The sequence below is a fragment of the Octodon degus genome, unplaced genomic scaffold (assembly GCF_000260255.1).
Source record: "Octodon degus isolate 3935 unplaced genomic scaffold, OctDeg1.0 scaffold00017, whole genome shotgun sequence".
NCBI classification, from domain to species: Eukaryota; Metazoa; Chordata; class Mammalia; order Rodentia; family Octodontidae; genus Octodon; species Octodon degus.
In genome coordinates, this window is record NW_004524593.1 from 2,491,587 (window position 1) to 2,514,348 (window position 22,762).

Consider the following 22,762-nt stretch of genomic DNA (forward strand, 5'->3'; position numbering starts at 1 on the left):
GAAGAAGAAGAAGAAGAAGAAGAAGAAGAAGAAGAAGAAGAAGAAGAAGAAGAAGAAGAAGAAGAAGAAGAAGAAGAAGAAGAAGAAGAAAAGGAGAAAGGCAGGCAGCAGGGGCCAAAGGGAAACGGCTTTATACATTGCCCAGGGATCAACCAGCCAACAAATGGCACCTGGGAAGACAAGGACTCTAACCTAAGGAAGAAAAGGCAAAGGCTGGGGGCTGTGGCAAGAATCGAGAAGAGGGTACTGGACACAAAGGGGATAAGCAAGAAGGCTCCATGTAGACTCAGCCCAGAGCAGAGAACCCAAAGGGTGTGCGAGACACTGGGCTGGGTGTCCTCCTGTGCAGCCGAGGGTCAAGGACCCTTCAGGAAGCCCCAGCACTGCGGTCCAAGCTTCTTTAGAGACCAGATGAGGATGGACTTAGTCCTATAAGACATAAACGCTCTTTGCACAGTTTTTTCCACCCAGATCCTGCTCAGAATCCTTCAACAGTTCTATGTGGCTTAAACTCCTCAGACTCCAGTAAGTGATAGCCTCTCCTGCCCCTTCCTTCACCAAACTCACTTCCTCGCTGTCCCCTGTAGAACCTCTTGGTTCTCTGGAACTACCTTGTTAGATATTAAAACTCTGAGATTATATCAAAAAGTCTGGCTGACAATTTCATTTTTTTAATTTATGTATTTGGTACAGGGTCTCACTGCACAGTTGCACCTTGGACTTATAGTGATTCTCTTGTCTCAGCCTCTGGAGGCAGGGCTGGCATGGCATGTGGTGCCAGCAATCAAACCCTGGTCCCTGTGCTTACCTAAGCAAGAGCTTAGTCTGCTGAGCTATCTCACCAGCAGCAACTTTTTTTCTTTTCTTTTTTAATGTTTTTTAATGTATTTAGTATGAGGTCCACAGGGTCTCACTACACAGATTGGACTCACAATGATTCTCCTATTTTCAGCCTTCCAAGTGCTGGGATTACAGGTACACACCACCACACCCAATCTCAATTGCTGGCTCAGTGCATCCCAGAGGCAGGGCTGGCACGGCCCACTGGGGATTGAACCCTGGTCCCTGGGCTCTGCCTAAGCAGGTACTTTAGTCTACTAAGTTACCTGGCCAGCCCTTAGCAATTTCATTTTTTAAACTCATTTTCTCTGTGCTAGGCACAAGAAAATAAGAGCAAAATGCATATGATGGCTTTTAAAAAGTGAGATTATAGATCTCAAAGAAATTCAGTTGTCTGCCATCAGGAGCCTGCGGTCGAGAGGTCCTATAACACTTCATCCCAACACCCTGCCTCAGCTCCATCTTTGCTCGGGCGGAGAGCCCCTCCCCTTCTCCCGCCTTTGCGCAGCTCTTCTGTCTGACCATCTCAGTCGCTGCCCTGCAGGAAGCTTCCTCCACCCACCAAGCCTCTGGACACCAGCTCTCTCCACTCCTCCACCTTTCACTGTCCTTACCACCTGGGTGATTCTCTGTACAAGTTGCCTTATACTTTTATTCTCCAGTTTACATGTGAGTCTGAGGCCAGCGACTGTGTCCATCTGGCTACTAACACCTTCCTACATGGTTATACCAAAGTAGGAAACATAAACACCAAAGAATAGACTTATTTGGCTTAAAAACCATACCTATAGATTTTAAATATTAGTATTAAAGCAATAACTGCATCTCCTCTTTGAAATGAAATATGTACTGGTACAATTCCAGTATGCCCATTGAACTGAATAATTTTGTTCTTTTCCCTCAGAAATGAACACATCACCAACCAGCTAAAATCCAACGAGCAGCTAATCAAGGCTGAGGATTCCCTGCTTTGAGCTGAATTGCTCATTTCCGGGTTGTCACCATTGTTCTAAGTTAATGAGACCTATCCTTCTTACTGTTTGAATCAGCACTTTCATTTTTCTGTATTTATCACAAAGTACCACAAAATTCTTAAATAATAACAAACACAGGCACTGTTGTGCAGACAAAGACAAGGCACAGCGATAAAGCCTACTGAAAGGATGAGGGTACCAGGAAGTCACAAGGAGGGCTAATTTTGTCAGCTAATTCCAGCAGCCTGAAATGTGGAAGTATAAGAGGAGAGGCCTTACCAGAGGTGGGGTCCGAGAGTTTCAGACGCAAGAAGGTCAAGGATTGCCTTAACATCTTTGTTCACCCCCAGCCTCCTGCAGGGGGCAGGGCCCCAACTGTCAAGGACAATTCATCTCCACAGAACAATATTCCACCCCCACCCGGCTCCACAGCACCTGGCACAACAATCCTTAGACAACAGGAAGCACAAGACCATAACCATAAGGAAACACTCTTACCTGCTGTGCCTCTGTATTTCCCAACTGTCAGCTTATACCGCTCCTTGGGGGAGGCCACTTGGAAGAAATCATACACGGCGTAGGCAGACTCATTAGAAGTCTGCAAATCTGCTCTAACTTCATACCGGGTAGGAGTGCTGGTAGTGAGATTGTGTAGTTTGTCAAGTCCTAAAAATACAGAATGGAATTCCAGTGAGCAGTTATACTTTTTACCTAGATGCCCCCAGCCTCATGAATTCATAAGTGGGGCTTTTGGGAGGTGATTGGATCGTGGGTGTGCGCCATCCATCAGTGGGTCACTAGTTCACAGCTAACAGTGATGAGGGAGTGGAGCCTGAGAGGTGGGTCAAGGGGAAGGGACCAAAAGGGTCCAGCTCCCTCCTTTCCTGGCATGCTGCTTCCTGCTGACATGCCATAGACTGTTCTGTTCACCTTTGCCAGGTCCCTCTGCCCTACCACCTTGCCTTGAACCCAGTCAACTATGGACTGGAATATCTACAAACTATGAGCCATAACAAACAATAAGTCTTTAATTTATTGGTGTCAAGTACTGCGTCCTAGTGATAGGTAAAGTGACTAAGACACCAACCAACTCCGTGTGTGCACACTCCCTGTCTGCATCTGAGACTTTCAAAGCCAAAAGTCACCCTAGCTTCTAGGCTTCCTCCCAACAAAGGGCCTTGCCAATACCTTCTCTTTGGGAGGAAGGGACCAGTTTCCTCACGCTGTTATTTATTTATTTATTTATTTATTTATTTATTTAATGGCACTGTCATACTAAGGACTTGTATGGGTGGGCATAGCTGGGGGATAGAAAAAAAATCACGTGATGCATCTGCCCATCAGGTCCATCTCTCTAAAACAAAAGCAGTTCTTATTGTCCACATGCCTCATAAGCAGACAACAGATCAATACTCATTCTCAGGTCCCTGAAGAGATTTTGTAGCAAGCAAACCACAAACATCTTCTACTCCATTAGGCACACAGTATTCAGATTATGATTTTTTTTTAAATTTTGCCTTTCCCAATTGACACTTTGGGCTGTTTCATTCTCCATGAACATCTGCTCCCGAGGACAGAAGAGGGAAAAATAATAATGCGTATAATGCGTGGCATTACCATCAGAATTTCAGGGAAAACTAGAATAGCCTTCCAGAAAGAGCCCAGAATCCCAATCAGACAACCGCTTTTCAGCTATTTGTAAGAACTGAAGGCTCCAGGCAGATTGTGCAGAGCTTACACACAGCGTAAAAGCCGTCGGGGACAGGCCTCCCTCTTAACAAGGCTGGAGTGCACGGGAACCTTCCCACTGGTGTGGGATCACCCACGCAGTGTGGCCCTGTCACTTGGGCCTCTCACTGAGCTGCTGGACCAGCCTGTCAAGAGGAAGGTTATCCATAGCCCCACCCTTCTGATTCTCAGACAGCATACCAAGCCAGAACTCCTGCATAGGGTCCCCAAAGCCTTCCACATAGCTCCGCCAACGCTTGAAGAAATCCAACTGCCCAGTGTTCCGCCTCTGGAAGACCTGAAAAAGGACACGGGTGGTTCACCATGACAGACTGAACAGAGAAAACTGATTGAAAGACAGGTGATACTTGTATTTTGGAAGGTGGCATCAAGAGTCAAGAAGGCACTATGTAGCTTACCATAAAGGGATTTCCTCTGGCAGCATCGCATCTTTATTTTTCAGAAAGGATTTTTATGTCTATATGTGCAGATTCACTATATTGTCTATGATAGTAATAAGAATTCCTTAGGTACAAAGAATCATGCTAGGTACTAAAGTGTGTCACTTCTGAGATTTCTGCCCTCAAGAAGTTTCAACTGAGAGCCCAGAAAAACTGGGGGAAGGGGTGATACAGTTGCCAGGGGTAGATTGTGTAGGACAATACTTTCTGGATTTTGCTAGCTTTGACCCATAACCTTTAACATCTATTCAACTCAAATGGGGCACATCACATGCTGTCTTCCCTTGTCCACTCTGTAGTTCAAAAGTGGGAATCATCTTCTAGTTCACTTAATTTCTAATGCAGCAAGTTTATAAAATTTATGGAGAATAAAGTTCATCCAACAAATATTTATTGAGCATCTGTTATATAGCAGGCACTTGCAAGATGTACAAAATTAAAAAAAAATCCAGTTCCTCGCCTCAGAGATAACTGTCCAGTAAATGACACAAACATGACTTACCAAACTTGCAGTGACAACGACTTCTATGCAATAGAGCTGGGAGAGAGAGTTAGGTAGGAGAACCTGGTCAAGGAGCCAGGAAAGCTCCCCGCCGAGAAAGTAACTGTAAGAGCATCGGACATGTGCAGATCTGCCTAACTGCAGTGCAGAGAAGGGACTCGCTGGGCAAGAGCAGAAGGCGGGTGGTCAGTGAGGAAGTCACTGCAGTGGGCTGGTGAAAGAGTCTCCTCATGAGTTCATCATGCCCTATGTCTCACCTGGGCGAGAAGCTGCCCTGAGGGCAGAAGTTCAGACTGACAGACGTGTAATAGACAGAATGTGACACTGAAGGACGAGGAAGTCGAGAGCGATTTGGGCTCCGAAGACTGGAAAATGATCACAAAGCTGCTCCACCAGAGGGGAGATTCTGAGAGAGAATGAGTTTTGTGAGTGTACCATGAGCTCCTCAGGAAATGTAGTATGAGACACTTCTGAGGTGCGGGGCTGTCACGTAAGCAGTTGAATGTAAGAGCTAGAATCCTAAAGAGAGTCCTAAGCTACACTTTAATGATGGCCTGTGTCTGAGAAAACACTAGTAGTTTACCAAGCCCCATTTCACTCTTTTTCCCCAGGAAGACTTCCTTGTCAATTCTCCTGCAGATATGATAGAGCCATATAATTTATTTATTTTTTATTTATTTATTTATTTATTTATCTTTTTGAGACAGGGTCCTGCTATCCTAGTCAGGCTGGCCTTGAGCTCACTTTGTAGCCCAGGCTGGCCTTGAACTCACAATGATCCTCCTGCCCCAGCCTCCTGAGTGCTGGGATTGTAGATGTGCACCACCACACCCAGCCTTGAGCCATGTAATTTATAACCAAAAGGCTATAAATGGAAGCACAGGAGAGTGGGTGGGATTGTCCATGTGCCCTTCTACTGCCCTATGTCTAGTGGGGCTGGGGAGATGGCTCAGGAGAATACGCGCTTGCCTGCCCTATGTCATGGTACCATGTTGAAGGCCATCTGTTGAAATGACGGAACCACAAGATGGAGGCAGCCTGAAACCCTGAGTCACCACTTAGAAGTGGCTGCCAACCCTCTAGGGGACACAGGAGCACACAGGAGCAAAAAAGCTTAGTGTCAGACCACTGAAGTTTGGGGTTGGTTTGTTACTGCAACATAACCCATTCCACCCTAATGACTGGAGAGCCAGGGGACACGAGGGAGAGTGAAGTCATGGGAACCGATCCTCATCAGTTCCTCATGTGTGAAGAAAATAGGAATGGTGGGGAGAAAATGGCCTAGGATCAAGCCTCAAGGACTTCTAATGTGTAACAGCCACATAGGAAAAAATTATTTCAATAAAGAGAGAAGAGAAGCAACTGGAAGTATAAAAAGAAAACTCAGAAAATGTGGAATCAGAAAGCCACAGACAGACGGTGGGTAGTAGTGCCAAATATTCATGACACAGGAAGGATTAAGAGATCAAAACTGTCCCTAGAACTTAGTGACATGGGATCTCCAGTGATTTTAGCAAGGGCTGTGTAGGCAAGAGACAGGGGCAGAAGAGTGGGTGTGAAATGAGATGGATTTGTGTACAGTGCAAAAATGGCTACTTTCTTCACAAAAATTCCTCTATATGGAGGGGAGTCATTCCCATCACGTAATTTGGGTTCTTTTATATGAAGTAACCCTAAAAAGTATCTAAAACCTAAATACAACCCTGTGCCCTACTGGACTTGATCAGACATAATTTTCCTTGACCTTGAGAGCCAAACTAAAAGCCATCCTAGCTAACCTCAGAATGATTACCACTAACCAAAAGCCAAAATTGCCTCTTTGTACCAATTTTCCCCCCATCTTCACTCAAATGCAGAAGCCCCGACCTAAAATCTAAGTTTTGTACTTTGCACCAGGCTTCACAGCATGCACCTGTAAAACACATTATCTTGTGTCTGCTAAGGTCAACCTTCTAATATTTGTGCATTCTTTATGTTCCTCTGTGGGAAGAGTCAGAGGAGCAGAGGACAGGTTTCCCATAATAGTCCTGACACTCACTCCACAACGGTGTTCTCCTGTAACTCCCCCTGAAGTCCCACTGAGGGCTCCCTGGCCCAGAAGGGGCTGAACTAAGGCTCTGATGGGTAGGGACAGGTTCCAGGCTCCAAGTCAGCTATCGCCTGTCCCTGCCAGACGGGTACTGAGGCAGGCATTTCTGCTCCTGACCCTCTGCCAACTCATTGCAAAACAAGGATAGAAGTGAGAAAGAAGGGCCTACCACATAGAGATGCTGGAAAGGCTAAATGAGAAGGCACATGTCCTGTGAAAATGTCCTACACATGAGAATGAGCTAAGAAACAGAATTTAGGAATGACCACAGCAAACAATTACATGATGCATTGACATCAAATTTCCCATGGATCTGGGATCCTCCATTCTTCTTCAGTGCTTACTCATTTACGTAACAATCATTTACGGAGCCCCTGTTGCCGCTTCACCCTCGTAGGTGTATATGACACCGCTTTGTAGTTGAGAATGTCCAAAAAAGCAAAGAGCTGGAGTCATACAGCTAGTTACTTAGTGAGGAAAAGCAGACAACCCACATCCCCTCATCTTTTGGTCAGACACTCTAAAAATACCAACTCTGCCAAGACATTTCCCAAACTCCATTCTTCAGACCTAGAAGATCTGTTGTTTCCCAGCAGGATACCTGTTGTATTTCAGACGATGGAATCCTAGCGTGGACTCGGAACCCATGTTCCCCTCCACATCCATTGTGTGAATCACATTCCTACTACAAGGTCAGGTTCGAATCCAGTCCTGCCTTTCTAAGGACAGATACATTACAGAGGCATTTGTTCTCTCTCTAGTCAAAGAACACAAGACCCAAGCTTGATAAGAGCTTTCCAGCTGATTTTTTAAAGCAAAGCTCTGGCTTGGTCTGGCAAGAAGATTCTGGTGCTCCTTTCTCCTTGTTTAGACCAGATCCACACTCATTAGCTATGTCCCTGGGCAAGATAATCAACCTTGGGAAATTTTACTTTTTAAAATTATCAGATCAAAGGGCTGGCAAGATAGGTCAGTGGACTAAGCACCTGCTTAGGCAAGCGCAGGGACCAGGATTCGATCCCTGACCCCATAGGCTGCGCCGGCCCTGCCCCCCTGGTATGCTGAACCCGCCACCGAGATGGGTGTGGTAGCACATGCCTGTAATCCCAGCAATGGGGAGGCTGAAAACAGGAGGATCACTAGGAGCTGAGGTGCATAGTGAGAGCCTGTACTAAATTAATCAATAAAAAAGGATAAAAGAAAAATTATTAGATCAAGATGAGAGCTGCTCCTCTGTCATGGGCTGAAACTGAGGCTTGAGCAAGGTCATTAATCATAATAAATCCTGAAATACTTAGTGCACAGTCCAGCACATACAGGTAAGTTATTATTATATCACAACAAATGTCAGTTTGCTTTTGATTACATCAAATTCAAATGAGCTGCTGGGCCCAGAGGGACCTGGGCAAGATAATCAACCTTGGGAACATTTCTAATCAACATTTCTACATCACGAACAGGCAGCTTTCACTAAGAAACTAGTTCGCTCTCATTCAGAGAGAAAACACTATGATGAACTATTCGGGATTAACAAGCTCTCCTTAGCAAATAAGCCTCAAAAGGGGAAAGAATTCCTTATATCTGATTCTACACTCCAGAGTTGTCATTACATTCAAGAAATTAATGTCCTGAATGAATTAATCAAGAAGAAAAAAAATCAAAATTGCATTTAAAGATCCATGGAAAGGGCTGGCCAGACAGCTCAGTGGATTAAAGTGCCTGCTTAGGCAGACACATGCAGGGGACAGAGTGTGCTGCACTGGCCCCGCCCCTGGGGTGCACTGAGGTGGAGATTGAGACTGGGCATGGTGGTGTGTGCCTGTAACCCCAGGGTTTGGGAGGCTGAAAATGGGAGAATCACAAGAGTCCGACCCGTGTAGTGAGACTCTGCACACCCTGTACTAAATACATTAAAAAACAAAACAAAACAAAAAAAAAAAAGACCCATGGAAAGAGCCGCTAAGTACAGCCTTTAAGACTTCCAAGATGGGAAACAAAGCTGGAATTCTCTGAGACATTTAAGTGTTCCCTGATGTTCTTTCCAGCTTCCCACCAGCAGCCTCTGTTACCTCGGGGCAGAGATCCTCTCCCTGTTCACCAACTGGGTTTCCTGACTGGTGTGGAAAAGAATTTCCTTAAATAGATTTTAAAAGTTCAAAAGCAGCGGAGTACTGTAGGCTGTCATTCAGTGACAGAAAATCCCCCCAAACATGGAAACTCTCAGTAAAATATGTGGTGGTGAAGTCTTCAGACTCCACATGACTTGTGGAGCTTGGAGAAGAACCTGTACAGTCTCGTGGATTATTTCCAGGAATCTGTGCCAGAAAATAAGACTTGGGGTGGGGTGTGGTGGGGGACTGGTGTTGGTTACATTGCAGAGTGGTTCCTTATTTCTGGAACTGACCCACTGTTGAGCCAAGGTCATTTTCTTGGGCAGCATACAAAGGGCAAGCTCCTTGAGTGCAGAGATTTTAGTCTGACCCTTTCACTGCTGAATTTTAAGTGTAGTAGGAGCTTCATAAATATTTGTGCAATAATTCATGGGCTTCCCAGGCAGACAGACTAACAGATCTCTTTGTTAAAGGCTATCTTAGGCAAACATCTCTTTCCCTATGTGAGCTTGGCTTTCAAAAAGGCCGTACTAGACAGTACAAACGTCGTGCCAGTGGTTAATTATAGACACAATGGCAGGAAATTGGGCTTGAGGCCTGAAGGGCCCAAATGCTTAGGGTTACAGTGGTGTGGATGAAAAGCTGCAGGTACAAGCCTATGGGCCTGGTCAGCCGGCAGACCTCCCATGTTACATTCTGTTCAGTTATTTTACAAATCGGTCAGGAATTTCTCCATCCAATCCAGTTACTGTCTTCCAGCCGTCAGATGCCACCATGCAGATGATAACTTTCCTTCACTGCTGCTCATCAGTTGGCATCATTTTACCCATGACCGCCCAAGTGTCTGCTTTCCCAGACCCCGGAGCAAATGTGTAAATGAATGTAGTTTGAGCACCAGGTGGTGATGCTTTCTCTTGCCCACAACGAGCTGCAGAAGCACAGCAGGGGAAGGCTGTACACTGGTTAGGGATATCAAGAGCCTGGGCACAGAGAGAAGAGGAGTGTGGGAGATGGAAGGGTCAGATTGCAGACTTCAAAGGCAGCTTATCATGTAACTGGATCAGCATGCGACCAAAGAAGAAGCCATGTGATTTGAGCAGACAATGACCCAAGAGAACAAAACCTCTACACAGAACAGGAACCATTAGGACAGCACCCAAGCTTCCCTTTTTCAAATCTTAGACTTTCAAATGAAAGCCCATAAGGTCTTGGCACAAAACCTAGACAACAGGCTCCGATTCAGAGGGCCAAGCCCCTAAAGCGCCTGTCATGTTTTGTCCTGGATGATATGTGGGGAAGACCAATGAGTTAGGAAGCTGACGGCCTACAATGCAGCTTTGTCATTAATGTGTATGACTTACAAGATGCTTTTCTCTGTGGGCCTCACTTTCTGTCTCTATCAAATAAGAGTAAGAATCTTTTCTCACTTACTCTAAAACTATCATCTGAGGGTCATGTTTTTCACAGAGCTTGGAAGTAGGTACAGTTTAGGTAATACCTGTATAGAGGGCATTACTAGATGACGATAAACCCACAAGACTATGACTTCATCCCTCTTTAGCCAAGCCTGGTTTATAACAGGTACTAGTACTAGGCTCTAACCTTACACTCTCTCAAAATAGCTGCAAGTAACTGAAGTTCCTCTCTTCTGTGGCTAAAGAAATAGACAGCTCCTGCCCCCACAAATGCTCCAGGAACAGCTGTCTGGGCAGAGAAACAAGGTGCTTCCCAGAGTTCCCCAGGGCTCTGCAAGACTCACAATCCAGCCACCTCCATCTGTGTCCATGTCACAGTACACCTGCAGGGGCCGGTTGACGTCACCATTCAGGTAGATGGTGTAGAGGCCACTGGCAGCGTTGCTGTTCTGCTGGACCTGACTGCAGTCCGAAGGGTGTGGAAAGCGGGCATCGACTGGGGGCCAAGCCAAGGGGAAGTGTTGTTAGGAGAAAGGCAGGGAGAAAAGAATTCTTTTTTTTTTTTTTTTAAGTCCGCTACTTTTTAAGGCAACTTATTTCATTTGGAAACTACTTCATAACCCCCATTATCTTTCTCTTGCTAAATCTTGACTCACATCTTTTTTTCACTCTGCTCTCACCAAACTCTGAAAATGCACCAGAGCCAATATCAAATTTTTCATATCACTTCTTTCCCGAAACTAGTTCCCCCATAAAGGAACATTCTAGTCACTCCCTCTGTAGCCTCTTGCTGTGTGTGCATTTCTTTTGAACCCAATGCTCATTTTTGTTCTCCAGAGGAGAAATTCTTAGTTGCCTATGCACTCGCCCCTCGCCGCCCTGCCCTGCTCCGCTGCTCTTGCACTATTATCCCAAAGGCAGACTCCACATTACCTGTGGAAAGGGAGGTGGACACACTCCTGCTCCGCTGATCACCCTTAAAAGCAACCAAGGAAGCAGGGTAGGTGATGCCCTGCTCAAGATCTTGCAACTCAAACCTCTGCTCGCCTTTTCCAAGTTTCACCTCCTACCAAACGAAAGAGATAGTAAACAGAGAGACAGAGACTGGTATATGAGCCCCCAGCACCCTAGCTGTCAACAGCATGCCCTGGGGCTACTGATAGTTGTCCTCCCAGGGCCTGGTAGCAGCTCAGAAGCCCCATGGGCCACGATCACTTTTCGGGATGACTGTGTCATGGAGATTCAATTCTACTAGCTGAGCCATCTATCTACCACATACTGCCTCTTAGGGAGCTAGTCTTTCCAGGGACATCTGCCCTCAGACGTGCACCATGCACTGACTATAGCCACTACTAGCAACGAGGACACAATGCTGATCTAAAGAAGTGCTAAGAGGGCATGAAACTTGGTCACTGATATCTGTGACACACAGGGATATGTGATTCTGAGAAGAACATCCTTCTAAATCTGTCTTACTTCCTCTATAAGCACAGGGGTAACTTTATTAGCAGACTGTCAGAGCATTAATTGCAATCACAAATAAAGAGCCCTTCCTGTTTTCTTCTTTCTTTCATTCCAAGGAGGAAGAATGACAATTTTCTACCTGGGCAGGTTTTACACATTTGCTGGCCTTCGGATTCAAGGGAGTGGTATGCTTTTGAAACAAGCACCTACCATGTGCTAAGGACAATCCTAAGTAGTTTAGATACAACAATAAAAAAAGACAAAAATTGCCTGCTCAAGGAGCTTGCATTTATTAGGGAAGACCAATAATAACAATAATAACTTTTAAAAGGGCAGATATGTGGACAGCAAATCTATAGTGGTCAGTAGGAGCAGGCACAAAGGTCAACCCTTAATTAGACCACAGTGTTCACAAATGACTCTGCTTGCACACAGCAGGTGATCAATAAAGACCGACTGATTGGCCAGCAGATTGCCATCTGGTCCACAATCAAGCTGACATGCCCAAGTCTGGGGCCTCACAGAGAGGCTGCAAGAGAAGGCACCAAGAGAAAAGAAGAAAGTTCCAATACCTTCATGATACCGTTGGGAAGCTGGTAGGTGAGGATGTAGCCATCAATCTGTGCAGAAGGGGGCATCCAGGTCAGGGCCCCCCCAGAATGTGTCACACCAAATGGACGGAAGTTTTTGGGAGGATCAATTTCTAGAAATAAAAATGTCAGATGATAAGTATTACTAAAAATACCACCAGACAAGGTAAATCTCGAGATACTACTTTGTACTTTCTTCCTGCCCCTCTTCCCACCTCTTATTCCCACCCTCTTCCTCCAAGCAGGTAGTGAGTCTGCTTTTTCTTTCTATGGAGCTGTCCTGACCTTTATTTCCAAAACTAAGACCCACTGAAGATAAGAAGATTAAGGAACAGGACACAGGGCAGACTGTAGAGAGTGAACGTGGGCCCATTTTCCAGAAGATGCTCAGGGAGATGTGAGCTCCGTGAAGTCTAGGTAGCAGAAGAGCTCTCCAAGGAGGCAGGGTTTCCACAGTAACATAGAAAGATACAAGAACCACAGACCTAGAAGGGCCCAGCGCACAGAGACCAGGGCTGGCTCAGCAAGCACCTGCCTGGAGAAATGACAAAACACCGCCAATGCCTGGCACTGGGAAACTCTTGAGAACTTACACAGCCCGAGGAAGGGCACAACTCATAGTGACCTCAGATTTCTGGTCATCAAACAGAATGAGGCTTATGATGGAAGAGAAGCACAGAAATATGAAGTTGTACGTATGGTTTTAGAGGCACTCCCAGCATAGACAAAAAAGCAGACAGAAGAGCGTTTAAAACAAAGAATGAAGGTGAGTAGAAAAAGCAGAGAGCTTTGCCTCCATGTATTTCTCCACCCAAATGCCAAACGTACATGATAGACCAGGAAAGCTAAAGCTCAGCACAAACAGTAGCCATCACTATAACAACTGGCCAGACAGCTCATTTTTTAACTAAGATATGAATGGAAATTTCCATTTTGAAGAAACATCTTAGAAGGCAGTTTTAATTTAGAAGCTCCTAAAAAGATGTCTTCAGGCTATTTTCTACCCAGTAGCATTTCAGCTGCAAACTGAACTGCAATATTTTAATAGAAATCAGACAGCTGTTGCTTTGAATTAGGTTGTTTTGACAAATTTTGAGTTTCTGTAACATCAGCTTGGTTTGATTTTCTAAAGCATAACATCTGGCATGGATCTTACTCTATCACAGAGAAAACTGGATTTTCTTTCAAAATGAAAGCAAAACTGCAACTATTTAAATATTTTAAAATCATTTCTGCCCTCTCTCTCCCTGCCCACCATCCCCTGGCTATGGACTTGAGGTGTCTGAACTGGTTACCTACACATTTCTATGGGGTAGACAGTTGGCAATTTCATTATTGTCTTTTAAAATGAAGAAAGTAAAGCAAAGAAAGATAAAGAAAACAGCATAAAAGGAACAAGGAAGGCAGAGTGAGAAAGGTAGGAGGGAGGGAGACACTGGTTACTTCTTGATTCAGGAGAGGCACATGGGGTGCAAGGACCTCTGCGAGGGAAGAAGTGATGTTTTCTTTACACGTTTTAGTTGAGTTTGAAACTTGTTGCTCTAATGACATACTAATTTTGATATTTAAAATGCTGGCTAATTTTTTTTTGGCTAATTTTAACTAATACATATTATGATGAAATTTAAGGCACATCTAACTGCAGGGGTCCTGGTTGTTGCCCTTGACCTTGGAAGGGATGAACAGACCTTGCCCAGATTCTCTGAAGGGTTCCCTCTCTTTCTGAGTCCTGATAGGTCTGATTCTAGATCCCATTAAGCCAAGGCTGCAGGCCCGGCATCTCTGACCACCCCCTGGAAGCCATGAGGAGGAGGCTTCTCCACCTTGGGCCCCACCTGGGAGGAGGAAACAGAAACTCCTGCCTCTCTTGTCTCCCAACTGGATCCCAGGCCCAACTGGATTCTGGGCCTGAAAGCTGGGCCAAGTGAACGGGGCTGAGGGAAACCATGTTGTATACAACCGTCGCACCTCATGCTCTATATGCTGTCATCTTATCTGCACCGTTACACCAACTCATCTCCTCAAAAGGTAAGTAAAAGGCACCTTGAGAACTGTCTTCAACTGAAGCAACACCCTTCCTGTTGCCCTCCTTGGCCCAGTCATAGAGGAGGATTCACTCCTGAAAAGTATGGACGGTTCCCTGGGCCCAGGCCCGCAGTACCTGTCAGAGCCTTCGTGCTGGTCTTCTTGCTCTCCCGGGCCCCTTTCACGGCCCACACTTGGATTGTGTACGCCGTACCAGGCTTCAGGCCCGTCAGGACGGTGCTGCTCTGCCCCTTTGCCACCGGAATCTCCTTGGTCTCTCCATCCGCAGATATGTAACGCACCATGTACTTGTCAATGGCAGCCCTCACGGGGTCCCAGGAGATGGTGGCTGTGGTCTCCGTCACTCGGTTTGTCACCAGATTTTTGGGGCTATCAATTTCTTTTTTGAAAGAGAGAGAAAAGGCTGAATTTAGCACCAAGGGAACTCTCCCCTCTGGTTCTCAGGAACAAGGGTACTATTCCATTTAAAACGGGGTAAGAGGCCCCCAGGTTCCATTTTCCAGGGAAACAAGCTACTGAATATTAAAACTGGAAGGAGTCATATCTTCTATCAATATGGAAATTTTTTGTCCCTGTAGTTCCCCCCACAATAATCATGAAAATCATACCAACAAAATAAGCCACTGAAACTACTGCTGAAACAACCACTTTTATAACTTCGATGGTATCTACCAGAAGTGTTGTCAGTGGATTTGAGAGCTAAGTAATGGCTTTGCTTCCACTTGACTTATGAAAGCACAGAAGAATGGAGCCCCAAGTTCTTGCTGTCTTGTGCTCAAACATCTTTGCTCTGAATTTGGAGCCCTTTCAAGGACTTCTCTTCTTTTCATGTGCCCCCTCTCTCCTGCACCATCAGACTCTTCTCTACCATCAAAGCCAGACAAGCCAGCTCTAGGGTCCCACCTTCCCTTCATCATTTCATTGCTCCACACTCAGAACCAGCAGAATGGTCTGCACAGCTCAGCCTCACCTCCCACTCACTCCTCAAGTCATTCGTGTTTCTGTAGGACACCACTATGTCTGCTAATCTAGGTCACCTGTGTTCTAGATGGACATCTTTCTAATGGACACCTGGCATGCACACTTGACTTAAAATTAAGTGGTGTTAGGGCCAGCCAAATAGCTCAGCAGATTGCAAGCAGGTGCAGGGGCTGGAGGTTCAATCCCCCTGACCTACTGTGCCAGCCCTGCCCTTAGGGAATTCTGAGATGGCAATTGAGACTGAGCATGGTGGAATGTGCCTGTAATCCCAGCTCTCGGGAGGCTGTAAACAGGCAGATCAGATCACTACAAATCCAATCTAGTAGTGAGACCCTGAACACCCTGTAACCTTTCCCTAAAAATACAAAAATAAAAAAAAAAAATAAGTGGTGTTTAGCAGAGTTAATGCATTCTCCCTCCATGGAACACTCTCAGTCCTTGATTTTCATGTCAATGCACTACCCTTAGTTTTCTCCTAATTCATTGACTCCCCTGCGTCCTCCTTGGTCCTTTGTTAGTAACCTTCAAATATCAGTGCACCCAAAGCTCTTTCTTTTCCTATTTCTCCACATATCTTCCCAAGAAATCTCTTCCATGTCCAGAGATTGAAATTGTAACTGGATATTCATTATGAGAGTATCAGTTGTGAGCTCCAGGCTTATATCTACTATTGCATATCCACCACAGTACCTGGCTTGTATTAGATGCTCAGTAAGTATTTGTGGAATAAACCACTCAGCTAACCAAGGAATCTAATAAGTATCTCAAACTTCAATACATGACAGTCTTCACAATTCCTATGGTCTTCCTTCTCAAACAATGGCACATAATCTTCCATGTTGCTCAAATCATACTTGATTTTCCCATTATCTCACAGGTCAATAAGTGCTACCATTTATTTCTCTATAATGTATTCCCAGACATCCTCTTTTCTCTATCCCTACCACCACTGTGCTTGCTCAAATCATCACCATCTCACACCAAGATTTTTATATAGCTCTTTTACTAAACTTCCCACTTCCATCCTTTTCTCACTTCTGACTTGGAAAATAGTTTTAAATGACTACTATATCATATCACTCTTCTAATACATATAGTGCTTCCTCTTTTAGGTGCCATATGCTTCTATATGGCCTGACTGTGTCCCTCCTGCCGTATCTCAGAATGCTTGCCCCCTCATCTTCTGCTATGCTCCCATGACACCAGTCTCTACAGTCCCTCAACTTTCTCACATCTGTTCCAGCTTAGGACCCTCACGTGCTCTTACCTGTTATGGTTTGTATCCAGATGCCCCCCTAAAGCCTCAGGCAGTGATGGGAAGAGGACTTTTTGGAGGTGGCTGAATCTAGAGTTTGTGACTGGTTGATTGTGTACCGCTAGGGTTGGGGGTATGAGTGCTACTCCTGCCCTAGGGTGGGCAGCCTGCATACAATAAAAAGAGAAGAGGCTCACTCTTCCCATTTTGCTTTTGTTTTTGCTGTCACCCACCATGATGAGCTGTTACTCTTCTGCCATGCCACCCTGCCTTGGAACCAGCTGATTATGGGACTGGAACCACAAGTGAGCTAGACAAACCTTTCCTCTCTTAACTTGTGGGTGTTGGGTATTTTGCTTCAATGACAAGAGGAAAGCAACCAAGACATTACCCATACCAGAAATGGCTAGTTTCTCTAGTATCTATCTTCCCCTTTTTCTACAGGCATACTGCCCAGTAAATCCCTCCGTGTTGTCATGAATATTCTATCATCTACATTGTCTAACATGGCAGGCATTAGTCACATGTGGCTAGTGACCATCTAAAATGTGACTAATCCAACAGAGGAAATACATTTTTATTTTAATTAATTAAAATTTAAAGAGTGGCACTAGCTATGGGTGGCTATTTAATTTCATACAACAGTGAAACAGAAGTTGAAGCTATGCTCATGGTCATCCAGGTGAAGGCCTCAATTCCGGCCTCTGTGTAATGAGGTCTGGTCTAGAACTATGTCTTAGATCAGGCAGTGCAGTGTGAGAAGAACGGATAGATGCAATATGCCCATCATGCCCTGCCCTTTCCCATGCCTCCGTCCACCAGCTGGAATATACATGAAGTGTTGCCATGCAAATGAAGGCAACTAACTCCTTAAGGTAATTCCCAGGGGAGAGGGAGACAAGAAGACTGCTTATCCCATCTAAGCCCTAGGCCACCCGAGATCAGGACCTCATATTTTGGGAATGATCCTGATCAGTGCCTGTCAACATAAATAAGTCCACTTTAAAATCTGAGGTGTCGGGGGCCCAGCCCTAGCTCAGTTCTTTAAGTGGCCGCTTCCACAATGCTGGCAGCCTCAGTTTGCTGTAGTTCGATCCCCACAACACTCCAGCCATGCAAAAGTGCCCTGAAGGCATTCAAGGAGCAAAACACACACACACACACACACACACACACACACACACACACAAATTCCTTATTAAAATTAGAGAAAAAGGAGGGCTACAAGGAAAGCCAATATTTTGGCCCTAGCCTTCTAAGGTCAATTAAGACTCAGGACATATGAGAACTTGTACTGTAACGTCATGTACCTCGGTAGTGTCCCAGATTTTTGATCAAGAAGGTTATGGGGCCAAAGAGGAAATCGATCGATGACGTGGAGTGTGCCTAAGGAGAGTCACATGAGGAGAAGACACTCTCTCAGGCTTTCACAGAGAGCACACTGGCCAAGCAATGGCCGTGACTCATCCACATGGCTGCACTGACAAAGGTTCTACAATCTGAGGTACAGGATCTCAGGATAAATCCTGAGGGCATTTCACTGACCTTCTCAAACCAAAAAGCTACAACTCTTGTTGCATAGGTTCTGCTCTACCTTGGTCTTAACCATCCAGTAGAAAAGTATGAAGATGAAATATAGGAAGTAAAGCCATGTTGTTATGTTGAGCTGTGGGGGACTCAGGTCAATAATTTCTGACTTTGCCAATTAAACAGAAGACCCAATGCTATTATGGGCTTCTGTACTCTTTTAGAATATTTCGCTGAGTTTACACACCTATAATATTCAACAACGGAACTTAAAAAAAAATTGGGGTATAACTATGAATGTCCATTTTGTATCTGTGTATTCAAAGTGGTTGGGATAGATATATAGTTGCATTCTCTTAATGAATAGAATGATTTTTTCTAATGGTGTTTGTAAGTAGGATCACAAGTCTGCATCTTGAAAAAAAAAAAAAATAAAATAAAATAAAATAAAATAAAATCTGAGGTGTCATTTTGCTGTTTCTGTTTGCCATTACACCATTATTATTCAAACCACCATCATTTGGGCATCCATCTCAATGTGTATCCTAGTACTATTTGTCCCATTTAAGAACTATTCTTGGGCCAGTGAGATAGCTCATCAGATTAAGAGCCTGCTTTGCCAAGCGCAGGGGCCAGGGTTCGATCTCCGGTCCCGCGTGTTATGCTAGCCCTGCCCCTGGGGCATGCTGAGTCAGCGAACCAGTCTGGGCATGGTGACGTATGTCTGTAATCCAAGCACTGGGGAGGCTGAAAACAGGAGGATCACTACTAGTCCAACTGTGTAGTGAGACCCTGTACCAAACACATAAATGAAAAAAAAAAAAAAAAGAACTATCCTTGCCTTTTATTCTCTATACCTATGCTGCCATGACCACCTTTATAGAATTTATCATAATTGATAGTTATAAATTTGTTCTCCTGTATCTCTCCCACTGGACTTCATGAGACTAGAGAACACATTTATTTTGCATAGCACTGCATCCCCAGGCCTATATTTAGCAGATGTTCATTACACGTTAGCTGCATATTGAACCCAAGGGTCCTGCATCATAGGTTAACACTTGAAACTTTATACCATATAGTATCTATTAAGTCAAGCCCACGTAAAATAACCTGCCACAAAACAGTTCTCTAATGCTGTAATTGTAAGAATTTTATATAGGTTTCACATTATTTAGTGTAATTTTCTACTGCTGAGAGGCACAAAGCCTGAGAAAGAGTTTAAAGACATTAATAGGGCTACTCAGCATAGTGTCTAGTACTATGCTTTGTTTTCTTCTTAGGTGAAAGAAAGGTTTTTTTTTTTTTTTTTTAATTTTTAAAGAAAGGTTTTAAACTGAAACTCAGCTATGGTTTGAGTCCAAAACCCATGATGGAATTTAATTGCCATGGAAACAGTAATCAGAAGTGGAAACCTTGAAATATGATTTGCCACATAGGCTCTGCTCTCTTGATGGATTAACATCACTACCACAGGAGTGGGCTATGGCCATGGTAGTGGGTTGAATGCCAACACACTCCTGCCCTCTCACTCTGTTTCATGTGCCTTCACTTGCCTTCCCACCATGTCCTGAGCAGTAGAAAGGCCTGTACCAGAAGCCGGCACCACACCCTTGAACTTCTCAGCCTGCAGAACTGTGAGAGATAGACTTGTGCTGTTTATCATTTACATAATCTGGGGTATTCAGTTTTAGCATAAAATGGATGAAGGCACACTCCTAACAGCAGCTGTGTCATCCTTCAGTAGCATTAGTTACTCTAGCCTGCTCTTCTCTTCCCTCCTCTCCTATTACATGATTAGGTAAGAAAAGAGAAACAAAACTTGGCACCCCCCATAGAGTCAGCATGGTAGATGTTACATTTCCAAGAAGCGTTACATTCCCAAATATCCCCTACCTGTAGGGGCCTTGGTGTTGGCCTTCTTGCTCTGCCGATTGCCCTTCTGGGCCCACACTTGGACAGTGTAGTCAACGCCCGGCCTCAGGCCAGTCAGGACAGTGCTGGTCTTCTCCTTCTTCACTGGAATCTCCCTGGTCTCTCCATCGGCAGAGGTGTAGCGCACCATATACCTGTCAATGTTGGCCTGCACCGGGTCCCAGGAGATAGTGGCTGTACTCTCTGTCACCTGGTTGGTTACCAGGTTTTTGGGGCTATCAATTTCTAAAAGGAAAAGTACTAATTAGTATGTGCTATGGATAGGCCCACGGGTGCAAAAACTGGTAGCCATGTTGCCCAGGATGAGACCTGCATGTTTTGTGGGTTTTCCATCTCTTGTGTTCTTTTCTGGGTTTTAGCTGCTTCATGGACATTCATCTTCTCTCCCCAGACATACTTGTCTCCTCAAGTAGAAAGCATAATTGAGCTAAATCTGAAGATCTGGGCTGTATTGCCTCTACCAAAAAAAAATTTTTTTAAATTTTATTTATTTATTTATGTGTGTGTGTGTGTGTGTGTGTGTGTGTGGCCAGCTCAGCCCACCAGGGGGCGGAGCTGGCTGGCATGTGGTGCTGGGGGATTGAACTGTGGTCCCTGTGCTTTGCTAAGCTTGTTCTAAGTAGGTGCTTTAGACCACTGAGCCATCTCACCAGCCTTCTACCAAAATTTTAACAAAACAAATCTCTCTAGTCATCTAGTAAGACATGGAGCCCTCACCCTCCAGGGTGTAATGTTCAAAGGCAAAGGCAACCTGGGCTCTGCTTACAAGGAGCTAACAATTTCCTGTCTACTCATGGCAGTGAAGGCCTCTCATTTTGTATTTAAAAAATCCTAAAACACAAATCCAGATGTAAGCTCTGGGAAGAATACAGATGCCTCCCATTGCCCCCTGTGCTTCCAGGCCATAGGACAGGATGGGATACACGAAATGTGCTCAGCACCTATCGTTAAATAAAGCTGCAAAAATTAAAATACTTTCTAAGTAGTTTTCAGCATACATGGATTCACTGGCCATGCTGATTTGCTGATTAAAACAATATACAAAATATGACCATATACCTCTTTCATAATAGTAAGATATGAATGCAGCACAAAAATTATCCTTATCCTCAAAACTCTAGACCACTTGTACTTTGCCACTCTACAGAGAATAAATGTTTCTCTTGCTTAAATAACTGTTATTAGATGTTTCTTTCAATTACTACTTACCCCCATACAATCTAACAAACATCCCCACATCATTATTCTTTATACCAACATCATGCGCATATTATCCATAGAGCTTATCATTATTTATAGATACAAATAAATTTTGAATTTTGTAAACATACTAAAGCAAACCAATATACATGTACTTTCTATAGATGTTAAATCTGTATTTTTATAGTGAAATCATTAATATACCATTGCCAATAATATTTTTCAGCTTCTATTCCCACTCACAAGCTCACTAAGAGACCATCAATATTGTCTTTAGCAAAAGATCTATACTATACACTTAGAAGAGGTGTGGATAAAGACAGCTATCCAAAAGGAGTTTAGAGAATGTATAAAGACCTAGCTATGTAGTACAGAAATCAGATAAAGGGCAGTGTGGAGGGGTATGTGTAACTGATAATGAGGAATACCATCCTGCTAGTACATATATCATAGATGCCTGTCTATGGCACAGGAGAAAAACAGAACTTGACTTCCCATGAGCTTTAGCATGACAGGTATCATATTTCCAAAGAACAATATCTGTTACCTGTGGGGGCCTCTGTACTGGCCTTCTTGCTCTCCCGGGCCCCCTTCTGGGCCCATACATCCACCTTGTACTCCACACCTGGCCTCAGACCCGTCAGAACAGTACTTCTCTGGTCCTTCCCCAACAGAAATTCCCTGGTCTCTCCATCAGCAGAGGTGTAGCGTACCACGTATCTATCAATGTCAGCCTCTACTGGGTCCCAGGAGACAGTGGCAGTGTTCTCTGTCACCTCATCAGTCACCAGGTTTTTGGGGCTGTCAATGTCTAAAAGAAAAAGAGGTGATCAATACAAACTACGAGTGGGTACCGAACAGTGAGATCATTAAGCTTGAGCTAAGATAGTATTTTACATCTCATGTGTTGATCCTCAGTTGCCTCATGGACACAGACTTTGTCTCCACAGTGGATTCCTGGATCTTCAAAGAAGAAGCACAGGACCACGTCCTGGGGGAGCATCACATCTAAGTCAGAGGGGCTGAATTCTAGGCTTAGGCCAAGAGGCAGATATTCAGAGCAAAAAGTTCCTGGTTTATAGCAAGCATACCAGAGATCTTATCCTAGATCTTCCATTAGCTAGATATGACTTTAAACAACTCAGATGCCTCTGACTAAACCTTTGTTTGGCCACCTGAAAATGTGGGCCTTAGACTTAGGTAGATGTTAAGGTCCCACAATGTTCCATAAATATTTCCTGGTTCCATGAATCACTGACTACCTGTGTAACATGTAGAAATCACACACCTCACTGTATTAGAGGATTCTCAATTGCACAGTGGGAATATTGATTCCTGTTCTACTGATTCAATGGTAGGCATATAAAATGGCATAATCCAAATGAAAACATTTTGGTACTTCCTCAAGATTAAAGATTGAAACTAAGCTACTGCACTGCAGATGGTAATTTGTAATAGTAGTTTTATGTTTGGAGTGCCTGTCATTGTGGTATTCTGAATATGGGCTGCTTGTCATGACATGCCAGTTACTGCTAAGATGTCTCTCAGGTAGGTGGATGTTCAAGAAGAAGGGGGTGGTGAATGAAAGCAAGAGACAGGAAAAGGAATATTGTGGGACTGTCCTGCTTCAAGGTTGTATATGGT

The 22,762-nt window shown here is 44.4% G+C and overlaps 1 protein-coding gene across 2 annotated transcripts in view; it reads right to left on the minus strand.

The window, feature by feature from the left end:
• Tnn (tenascin N) overlaps window positions 1-22,762 on the minus strand; it is a 72,815-nt gene that overhangs the window by 5,701 nt on the left and 44,352 nt on the right. The window contains exons 12-19 of one of the 2 annotated variants that reach the window (XM_004626782.1): window positions 21,666-21,929; window positions 19,880-20,143; window positions 14,336-14,599; window positions 12,157-12,287; window positions 11,054-11,186; window positions 10,465-10,616; window positions 3,744-3,840; window positions 2,313-2,480 (exon numbers count right to left, since the gene is read on the minus strand). In XM_004626782.1, the coding sequence (XP_004626839.1) occupies window positions 2,313-2,480; window positions 3,744-3,840; window positions 10,465-10,616; window positions 11,054-11,186; window positions 12,157-12,287; window positions 14,336-14,599; window positions 19,880-20,143; window positions 21,666-21,929 (1,473 nt within the window). The remainder of the gene's footprint in view (window positions 1-2,312; window positions 2,481-3,743; window positions 3,841-10,464; window positions 10,617-11,053; window positions 11,187-12,156; window positions 12,288-14,335; window positions 14,600-19,879; window positions 20,144-21,665; window positions 21,930-22,762) is intronic. The other variant, XM_023710383.1, reaches the window with a different exon arrangement.